At 32.6% G+C, this 11,704-nt stretch overlaps 1 protein-coding gene across 1 annotated transcript; it reads left to right on the top strand.

Moving 5' to 3' along the window:
* Positions 1 to 2,976: 2,976 nt before the first annotated feature.
* Positions 2,977 to 3,618, top strand: LOC135961668 (glucose dehydrogenase [FAD, quinone]-like). The gene is made up of 2 exons (XM_065513209.1): positions 2,977 to 3,304; positions 3,465 to 3,618. The coding sequence occupies exons 1-2, from the start codon at positions 3,137 to 3,139 to the stop codon at positions 3,591 to 3,593; spliced, it is 297 nt and encodes a 98-aa protein (XP_065369281.1). The 5' UTR covers positions 2,977 to 3,136; the 3' UTR covers positions 3,594 to 3,618.
* The last annotated feature ends 8,086 nt before the right edge of the window (positions 3,619 to 11,704 follow it).

Genomic DNA, 11,704 nt, shown 5'->3' with positions numbered 1-11,704 from the left:
CATCACATTGAGGTTTATTGAGATCAAAATAGGGAATAAAAATATGAAAAAATTATGTCAATACGTCTTACAGTTTTTCCGTACCTGCTATTGAAATTTTGCGTTTTTCAAGAAAAACTAATTTTTTGTCCATATTTAGGCGAATGAGTCCAATTTCCTTACTGTTATACATTTTAAGTAAAACCTATTCATAATATTATAGTCCTTATAATTTTAAATATGTTCTGAAAGTTTTACTAAAATCGGAAAACGATTACCTTTGAATTGTGAAGGTCAAAGGTCAAATTTTTCAATATTTGGAATTTCTAATGAAAAGATAGCGAAATGTTACATATTTTTGGGCCGATTTTCATGAAACTTGAGGAAAATATTACATAAAGTCCAGAATTTAAAATAACAGCACAAAAATGGAAATTAACCCTTAGCCGCACTTGGGGTCCAAATTATTCTCAACTTTTAAAATCAAGAAAAACACAACCATTTTGACCCCAAGTCCTCTTAAAGGCTAAAATTCATTTTTGCACTGTTGTTGTAAATGCTAGACCCCAATATATAATTTCCTCAAGTTTCATGAAAATCGGCCCAAAAATATGTAACATTTCGTTATCTTTTCATTAGAAGTTCCAAATATTGAAAAATTTGACCTTTGACCTTCACGATTCAAAGGTTATCGTTTTCCGATTTCAGTAAAACTTTCAGACCATATTTAAAATTACAAGGACTATAATATTATGAATAGGTTTTACTTAAAATTTATAACAGTAAGGAAATTGGACTCATTCGCCTAAATATGGACAAAAAATTAGTTTTTCTTGAAAAACGCAAAATTTCAATAGCAGGTACGGAAAAACTGTAAGACGTATTGACATAATTTTTTCATATTTTTATTCCCTATTTTGATCTCAATAAACCTCAATGTGATGATCGAAAAAATCTGAAATTTGTTTAAAAAAATTTTTAAAAATTTGAAAATGGAGTTTTGAAACAGCCGTTAAAAAAAATAATTTTTTTTGGCCATACCTGCGAATAGGTTAACGGTATCCTACGAAGACAAAAACTTATATACAAGTAAATATGGACATATTTTAAGTAAAAATGAGCTTTTATTTTAATTTTTCTCGAAATATCTAAATTTTTTTTCTAAATTTTTTGTTCAATTGGCCTGAAACACGGTAATGGTCTGGCGAATTTGTAATAACTTTAACATTTTTTAATCAAATTTTGACATTTATATTTCATTACAACGATAATTACGTACATATTTCGATTCTTTTGCATTCAATTGCAAAAGTATTTATTTAGTAGCAACATTTTTTCAAAAACTGAAAAATTTGCATTTTTCTCTAATTTTGGCGATAATACAGTATTGGGTCATTTTGAACCAAAGGAGATACAGGGTTAATTTCCAAATTTTTTTTAATTTAATATTCATTAATATAAATAAATCTACATATTTCTAGAAAACAATGCAGAAAGTTAACGAGTTTCACCTATTTATTCCATATTAACAGTAAAATGTTGCATAAATCTGAACTTTGACCTCGATGCGCGTCCAGAAATCGTTGCCCGATTTGGCTCAAATTTTCAGGACTTAACATTTAGGCCTAGTGTCACAATATTCCACCCGGCACTCTTTAAAATCTAAAAAAAAAATCTGCTGTCACTCTAATATACATACATATATAAAAATTAAATGGTCCATGTATGAATGGCATCACGTGAGAATGGCTGGAGCAATTTGGCTGATTTTGTAATGGTTGAGATGTTTTGTAAAGAAAAAAATTATTTTTTTTTTTTTTGAGTCCAGTCAACTGTAATAAAAAAGCTCCCTAAAGTATGCAGTACAAATTTATATATTTTATTTGCAAATAAATAAGAACAGGCAGGTTTATGTGGGTTGGAGAAACTTGAAGAACTAATAGGCCTACCTAAACAAAAGCGTAAGGCGGAACATTTTTTTCCGCTTAGCTTTAACGCTGAAATGTCATACCTAAATAAAAGCGTCAACGCTACGTCAAACATCAAAAACAATGTTATCAACAAAATAAATATAACAACCCGGATTATTTAAACAATAAAGTACATTACAATATAGGTATTTCAGAATTTTGTTTTGTGATTTGTAAAGAAAAATTTTATAAAAAATCTAAATATTAAAGTTTAAAAAATAAGTTTCTTGCTTATTTGTTTTTCCTTTTGTATGTATGTTGTGTTTTGTAACTAACTTCACTATTAAATGCGCTGTCAAAATCAGATTTTCCAATTGCAAAGCGTTGCCGCCGCGTTATTTCGGTATGCTCCATACAAATTATATAAGCATGAGAAATTTTGACATTTTTTAGAAAACGCTTGCCGCTTTTGTTTAGGTATGCTTGTAACATTAGTAAATGCTACCGGGCGAAGCCGGGGCGGTAGTTATTAATAAATATTGTTGTAGTCTGCTTTAGTTAGATGGCTAATAGCTTCAATTTATTTTTAATTAATGATGCCAGACACAAAGTGGCCCCATATGAAAAACATCATTTAAAATTTATAAAATATTTACATAGTATTTAATATTAGCAGATTAAGCGAAAGTAATAATTCAAAATATTAAACTAAGTTAAGTGCGTAAACGAACATCCTCCATAAAATATATATATTACAAATTTTATTTAAAAATTATAAATCATAATCAGTGGTATTACAAAATACCATTCAGATCATCAGTTTTATTTATGCAACAGTTACAAAAATGTATGATAATTTCAGAGAAGCAAAAAACCTTCAAAATATATAATTCGATTTACTAGCAATAACTTGTGCAAAATACAAAATATTCACACACATAAAAAATGAATTTACACAAAATCCAACAGCCTACTAAACTACTAACTGTTTCTATATTTGTACTGTAATAATTTCATAATTTATATAATAATTTTTCTATTTTTTTCTATTTTATTTACAGATTTTATTACTTTATTTAGCTTCAGAAATATTGAAACTACTACTTGTTGTGTGTGTAGCTCCCCCAAAAAACCAGTAATTGGAATAAAAAAAAAACTACACAGTCATACGGACGGACAGACGACCATAAAGTAAAGATTTGTTGGTGGTGTGGTTAGTTTGCACAACAAATATAGCAGCAAAAGCTATGGCCACTTCAGCAGCATCATGTGATTGTTTGGTGGGGGTGCCAACTGGACCAACACTGGCCTCCACTTGTGGTGGCAGTGCATTTATGTTGTTTATGGGTCTTTTGGAAGTATTCATACGTTCACAATGCGATCTTGAAGATCCTTGTGGTCGTGCTAGTTCAAGGGTAAGTTGCTTGCAATAATAACAACAGCGGCAATAAATACAATTCATTTTTTGAATTTCAAAAATAAACAATTCAATTTGAATTTAATTTGTTGTATTTAACGAATTTTTATTTTATTTTTTCTAAAAATACATTTTCTCTTAACAATTTTCGTTTATAGTTTCGCTCGGAGCCTGATTATGAGTATGACTTTATAGTGATTGGCGGTGGTTCAGCCGGTTCTGTGGCAGCCTCACGTTTATCCGAAGTGGCACAATGGAAGGTGTTATTGATTGAAGCCGGCAAGTGAATTTTTGTTTTTATTTTGCGTTTCTGTTTTACAAGTACATACGAGTATTTAGTTATTTATTTTTGTTTTTGTATGATCATTTTAAATGTCTACATTTACGACATGTTTTATATGTCTACAAAAAATAATCAGTATTAGGTTTAGAAATAAATTGTGGACCTTATTAATTGATAATCAGTTATACACATTAAATATTGTTACGAATTTGCAATAGCAATTTGTATTTAACGGTCGGCAGCAACTGCCAGCAACATTCATCGTGTTTATAAACATGTCCATCAGTAGAAGCTTCTTACTTATCAACAATGTTGATAGCATGCGGTTTTTAGCATTCTTTGAAAGTATGGCAACACTGAATGTTTAAGCTGCGACATTAACTTCGAAAACTCTAGAAATCGAATATAGTAGTTGTCCGTTAAGATCATTGTAGAAGGTTCACGAAAGATGGCATAGTTAGCAGTCGTCAGTTAGTTTATTATAAGCGCTGTTAGAGTTAACATCAACTGTGTGCCTTAAAGTGTGTCTGTATTTCTGCGAATTTATAAACGTGTATAAAAACACTGAGTGACTATTTAATTTTGTTGTTGTTGTACATTTGAATAAATATAGAGTTGTTACAATTTTTAAACTACTAAACGGATTTTATTTGCAATCGAAAGTATCCGGTTTATTTAAAGAAAATAAACTAACGTTTTAAAAAGGTTAAAACGTAACAATATTTTTAATAGAGTGTAAAGAGTAAATAAAACGAATTACTCACTAAAAATTTCCCCTTCGCACTTATACCTAATTAAACCCCGACAACAACAAAAATTCGTCACTATATATGTCCATAACTTTCCAAACTAAATACTACTGACATTTTACCAAATGTATTTCAGAAGTTTTTAATTGTTTTTCAGAAAATTCAAATTGAATTTCAGAAAATTTCAATTGAATTTCAGAAATTTCCAATTATATTTTTTCGGCTTTCCTAAGGTGTGAATTTACTGATCATCAAGATAGAGATATTGCAACGCTTCATTTTCATTATTTTTATGGTAACAAGGCATCATACAAAGACAAACTTTAGATTATATACATCGCCATCAACTCTTTCATCTTATTTTCGAACCATTCGTGAAAACGCAGAGAATCTTCATGGACGCTGAGATTTTCAACAACTTAACAAATCAACATCCAATCCAGACTAAAATACTCAATCGAAAATGGCGATGGATTAGCCATACTTTGCGCATACCCACAGGAGACATTGCAAAAACCGCCTTTGAATGGACAACCCAGGGTAATACGAGAAGAAGATTCCGTTCATTACACACATGGAGGCCTCAACTCGAATGCGAGATAACCAAAAGCGGTCTTAGCTGGAGGGAAATCAAGCATAAATCATCTAACAGAACTGAATAGAATCAGTTTGTAGTGGCCCTTTGTTCCATATAGTTACCACAGGCCATAATAATAATAAATGTCACTAATTGTTGAACGGTCATAGTCTTCAGAGTCATTGGTATTTATTGCACTTTCGGTTATCAGAAAAATAATGATCGTATTAGATGGATTTTGATTTGGTTAGACAGTTTGTATGAGATTCCAAATTTAGATACCAAAAATTCACTCTGGATCTTCTCTTTTTGGATTTTGACCTCTGTCTAAGATCAATACCAGCATTACTCGCAGTCCCACATAATTTTATTCCATACATCTAAATTGATTTTAAATCTGTCTTATACCGGATGACTTTGCAGTCCAGTCTTAATTTAACCAGTGCAGATTACAAGCATTTAGTCTCATATGGAGCCTTTTGGCTTCAATGGGGCGACGCTAACTAAGGACAGTATTTTCCTAAAATTTAGAATATATTATCGCTGAATGTCACATAATCACTGTACTTTACCCTAAACAAACGGTCCGATAGGTAAAACTCTAGATTACTAGGTGACAGCAAGACTTTTTGCCAAACTTTATCAAAGTCAAATGATTAACTTACTCGAGTTTTCCATGATGTTCACTGAAATCAAATTGGTGAACAGTGCTAATATTTTGATCATTAAGTAATAATTTTGACAAACAAAGTAGCAGGATGTATTGTCAAATCCTTTCCTGGATTTGATATCATTATAATTTAGGAAATTTTCAATCATTTGGAAAAATGAATAGTTCTAAGATCGCATTATATAATAATGTTAGCCAGGATTTAGGTGGAGTTCTAATCGTGGATGGTGTTAATAAGTCACTGACTTTATAATATCTTGAGTATCATCTGCATTGCCTGTGATTATTCCAGAGTCTTAAAGGGAACGAATAGGTTAGTTCGAATACTAACTCATTTTTAACTCTGTACATTTTTAATAAGGTTCATATTTTTCTGCTTTCGGTCTTACTATAATATTAAATTTAGATTTGAGGCCCCAAATTTGATTAGATTCGTTATGTACCAGCAGTGACAAAGAGATCGGTCATAGAATGTCCCTCAATATCAGCTAGTTCCTAAAGTGCGTTAGAATTATAATTTCAAAATAATCTAAGAATTTTTAAAACTCCCTAATATTTACATACGAGTTTAACATTTTTTATTTTGATAAATTGTTAAGTATTACGAAAATAATTAAACACATACTACATTTAATTGTAAATATGGTAAAGATCAGTTTTTTTTTTTATTAACAGTTATAAAAACAAGTATGTATCTTGTTTTTTTTTAGATTTTCTTTATTATTCATTCATTAAAGTCCAGTTTAGTTGAGCTGACAACAATTTGTCGTCTTATAGGTTTTTAAACGGCTTGAAATGATTTTTAGATTTTAGAGGGATCACTGGGCAGAAAAACATGATGCCATCATTGTGTCGCATCATTTGAAAAGTCTGTTCATTAAAAAGTCTGTGTTTGGTTTTTTTGACAATTTTAAATGATCTTTACAGATTTGGTCATGTTGTGTGATGTGATGAGTTAAATTATTTTGCAATCATTACAGAATTCTTTTTAAACAAAAATGTATGTATTTATATTATGCAATCATGAATGACATCAGGGACATTTTGAAAATTTATACTTTACAGAATTCTAGTGGAATTCTTTTGGAACTTGTAACAAAATATTGCGTAGTAAAGAATTTGACATCTGAGTTTTTCATGTGATCTTACTGTAGAAAAACTGATAAAAATCCCCGGATTTGGTCAAATATAAGCAAGTTGTCTTTTTCTATTTAACCCCTTGTTGCCCAAGGCATTAAATCGTTGAAAAAGTTTTATTTTCCACTTAAGTGCCGCATGTGGCACCTCAGACTGTTCCTTTCTTAGAGTGTGACCCAACCAACTATATTTACGCATCTTTATCTCATTTTCAACCTTTCTGTGGTTAGTCCTTGATAGCAAATTGTCGTCGTTATTCTTTGAGGCAACCATATTCTTAAAATATTGCGGAGACATCTACTAATGAATGTCTGCAATTTTTGAACTATTTCCCTTGTAAGGAACCATGTTTCGCACCCATATAAAAGGATGGATTTTACGCAGGCGTCAAATATCCTTAGTTTCGTTGCAACGCTAATTGTGTTTGACTTCCACACTTTACACAACATTCAATATCTGCCCTTAGCCCCCTCCAGTAGACTTTCTACATCAAGTGTTGTACCACCATTTGTACTTATAATGCTGCCTAAATATTCAAAAGTGTTTACTACACTGATCACCTGCTCATTAACTGCAGAATGAGATGTGTTCACGGCATTAATTCCCATCGTCCTCGTCTCGTTGACATTAGCTCTTAGTCCTACTTTCATTGATTCTTCTGAAGTGAAGTTATGAGGGATTGCATATCCGAATTCCTATTGGATAGATGGACTACATCGTCTGCATACTCTAAACGTGCTAATTTATTGTACAATCCCCAATTGAATCCTACAGGCACTGTACATCACAGTTATAAATAGCAGCGGTGACAAAGCACAACCTTGCCTTACGCCACTCTTCGTCATGAAGCTATCACCCAAAGCGCCATCATGCAAAACCCTGCATGTAGATCCTTCGTAGCTATTCCTGAGGACGTTAATGAGCTTTTGTGGAATACCTCTTGCATCAAGCGCCATCCAGATTGATTCTCTCTTGAGAGCATCAAAGGCCTTCTCGTAGACCACAAAGGTCAAGTACATAGTTGAATTGAATTCTGCCGCTTGCTCAATTAATATTCGCACTGTACTAATTTGGTCGATGCATGACCTACCAGGACGAAAGCCAGCTTGGGTGTTACGGATGTGATCATCTAGCGCTTCTGCTATTCTGTCCAGTATAATCTTATTAAATATCCTAAAAACTGCAGGCAATAACGATATATCACGCCAGTTATTGCATATTTTCCTATCTCCCTTCTTTGGGAGTTTAATAATGATCACCTCCTTCTAGTCGGGAGGAATAGCTTCAGTGTTCCAAATTAGTTCAAATATTGGACACAAGATTCTTGCCATTGCGATATGATTAGTCTTAAAGCATTCCATAGGAATATTGTCATTGCCGGCTGCCTTACCGCATTTCATACTCTTAATTGCTGCACATATCTCGCTTTCATTTCATTCGTATTTATCATCTGAATCAGATGACTATACGTCTGTGTAGTGTAAAGTCATCTGATTCATTGCGCATTATATTCAGCGTCTTCTCAAAATGTTTACTCCAAACATGTAATTGCTCCTGTTTGGAAGTCACTGTATTAAAACTTTCACCGTCTATAACAGGAGAACAACATTTAATGTTGCCACCACCAGCAAGTGTTCGGGTCAGCTTAAAAGTTCCCTCATATCTCCTTTTTCTGATGCTGTCTGCGCTTCTTTGCCAATACCATCATAAAATCGCTTCTTGTCTGGTTTAATTTGTCGTTTAATATGTTTGCTCAATTCGCCATACCTTATGTCATATTCTTCCTTACGTTGAGGATCATTCTCGCCTATCATCGCTATTTTAATTGCTCGTATTCCTTCTATCAGATGCCATGCATCCGTAGACATCCATTCCTTTTGCTCGGTTGAGCGAAATCCGAAAGTATCTTTGCAGAGATTTTGGAGTTTTGTTTTTAATGTCGACCATAGCTTTTCAGCAGAAACGTTGTCATTATCATCATTAGTATTGTCATAAATTGAGCTAATGTTATTTATACCATCTATAAAGCGGGTTTTTACAGCAGCAGCTTTCAACTTCTGAGTGTCGTATGTTTCTCTGTCTTGACTGACGTTACATCTTTTGGGCCAAAGTTTCAATCTCATCTCAGCAACTATTAAGTAATGGTCACTACCAATATCTCCACTCCTCTTATTACGCACGTCGCATAATAGATTACACCATTACCTAGTAATGCAAATGTGGTCGATTTGGGTTCCGTAGTTACGTGGAGACTTTCAAGATGTCCTGTGACACATTTTGTGGGGAAATATTGATCCCCCCACTTTAAGATCATGATTCAAACAGGTATCCAAGAACAGTTCCCCATTTTCGTTACAGGTACGCAATGCATTCTTGCCCATTATTGGTTCGTATCCCGAGTTGTCGGCACCAATTTGGGCATTAAAATCCCCCATCGCTACTTGGAGTAGCTTGTAGCGTCCTTTCTAGCATATTGTAAAATGCTGCCTTGTCATCTAAGTTGCTATCCTCAGAAGGGGCATAACATTGAATTACTGAGATGTTGAACTTTTTAGAGTGGAAACGAACGGTAATAATACGTTCCGATATCGCCTTCCAACTAATTATTGACTTTCGAAGTTTCTGTCTAACATAGACAGCAACACCACGAATATGAGGGTCGTCTTCCTTAGGCATCCCAGAGTACAACAGCACACCCCCTTTTCTGTTACAGACCTCGCCACACCCGTTCCACCTTACTTCGCTTAGACCAATTACATCTATACGCAATCTATCGCATTCCCTAGCTAACATTGACAGTTTTCCAGGTTGATACATAGTTCTAACATTCCATTGAGCAAAGCGTTTCCGTTTAACATAGCCTGTGTCGTCCTCTGAGTTTGCGGATCGTTTCATCCTTTCATTTGTAAAAACCCGAATCATATTGAAATTCGGAAGCCACGGGTGGTTGACCTATAGCTACCTAGTTTGGTGGTAGGGCTGCTACCTTTTGGAATATAATGTTGGTGGATCCAATGGTATCCAAACATGCCACGGATCTTGTTGTTCATTTGTATAAATTTCCTCCAAACAAAAAGGTGTTGGGAGCCCAGATATCCCGCTGAGCGATCGGATGCATAATAATTTTACAGAGGATCGGTTTGTCCTTTGCCTCTAACACTCCCCATTTATCCGGGCTTGTGACCGGCTGTACTTAAACAAGGCATGATTCTGATTTATACTTAAGGATCAAGCAAGTCGCAATACAGGCAGGTTTAATATCTGTCATTTATTCTCACTTATTTATTGAACATTATAGTGTAAACAACAGTTTTTTTTGTCTTCCAAAATGTCGAATTTTTGTGCCAACAAAGCGTCATATGCGGGAAGTTTTGCTTTACTTCTCTAATTTGAAGCACACCGATTGCTCACCGAAGCTTATGGCGAATGTGTTCCATCGGTTTCAAAGGTGCATGAATAAGTAATTTCAATACAAAATTTTTGAATTCATTGAAACCAGCCGAAATGCCACTACATGTATTAACATTAAAGGTTGGATCACCGACTTTCTCCGACACTGTATATTAAAATCGAGATGCAGCAACGCGGACCTGGTTCAGCTAGTAATTAATAATAGCTCCCATATCAATTTTAAAATAAAACTGTTTAAACTCATGTACTCGGTGTAGGGTATCATATCGTAGGGCTTAACCGTTTATACCTTCTTACTTGTTTAATATGGTTTTAATGTTTTAAAAATCAAAGCCTGAAATTTAATGATTATTTATTTTAAACAGGCTTAAACACGTGGTAACAGAATCGTGATTGTAATTAAAATATAATTACTATTATGACTTTTTAACTAAACACGGATACAAAACAAAGAAAAAAACCCTAAAATTGTATAAACAAATGCCAAGTAAATGAGCTACTGTAAACAAATGAATTTAACAATAAACTACTATTTAATTAATCATATTAAATGTTGCTTCTAACTATAATTAATTATTTTATACCCAAATTAATTACATTTGCTTGATATTTAACTAAAAATCTCTGTAATTAGAGTTTTATTTGCCAATTAATGACAAAATAAAGTCAATTGTCATTGTGGTTTTGTGACATAAATCTGACACTAAAGGTGTCATGCTCTCAAGTTGTTTGTGTCAAAGTTGTGCGGATGTGTGAATTGTAAATTATTGTATTTATCAAACACGCAATGTACGACGAGTATCATTAAATAGATTTTATTGTAATTTTTATTGGTTACGCTTGATGGTGTGCAATTACGAATAATAACAGATAAATGTGGATTTTACATCAAGCTCTTACAAGGCCCAATAAAAGCTATGAACAATTATGATCCAATCTGTATAAAATTATCAGCAAAGGGGTTTTAAAGAAAGCCAAAGTTGTCAAACCAACGATTTTAAACTTGACCGCCATCCCAATTTTATAAATTATATTCTGATAATCTAAATCTTCGGCTTATCTTGTTTCAAATTGTATATAATTGACACCAATAGTTCACTATTTGTGTTTAGTTCTTTTAAAATCAAAATCACTATAGGGCATCTTAAGCTCGCCTTCACTTTAACATATATTTCCTTATTTAATTTTAAATGTTCACCACTATTTAACACACTTGAGTGGGAACTAAATGTGCATTGAATGCAATAAATTCATTTAGTTATTTAGTTTTTAATAATAAACAAAACATTTAATTATGTGTATTGTTTTTTATTATACTTAACACTATACACAAATTGTTAAACAATAAATACAAAAATATTACAACTTTATTACTTTAAAATATTTTTTATTTAATTATTAAGTTTATATTTTAAAAGTTTACACGCAAATACATTTAGGTCAAATTATCAATAACAAATAATAATTAAAACTTTATCAATGCTCATTAATTTATTAATCGTTACTCTAGCAAAATCCATAATGAAAAAAATTTCACATAAATAAATTTCCAACAATTGTAACATGTTAAT

Source organism: Calliphora vicina, chromosome 1 (genome assembly GCF_958450345.1).
Source record: "Calliphora vicina chromosome 1, idCalVici1.1, whole genome shotgun sequence".
NCBI classification, from domain to species: domain Eukaryota; kingdom Metazoa; phylum Arthropoda; class Insecta; order Diptera; family Calliphoridae; genus Calliphora; species Calliphora vicina.
This window is presented reverse-complemented; position numbering and strand designations above follow the sequence as displayed.

Excerpts from the sequence above, each read along its gene's own strand:
- LOC135961668 (XM_065513209.1), top strand. The coding sequence starts at position 3,137 with ATGGCCACTTCAGCAGCATCATGTGATTGTTTGGTGGGGGTGCCAACT. Across the intron at positions 3,305-3,464 it reads GTGGTCGTGCTAGTTCAAGG|TTTCGCTCGGAGCCTGATTA; the intron begins GTAAGTTGCTTG and ends TTTCGTTTATAG.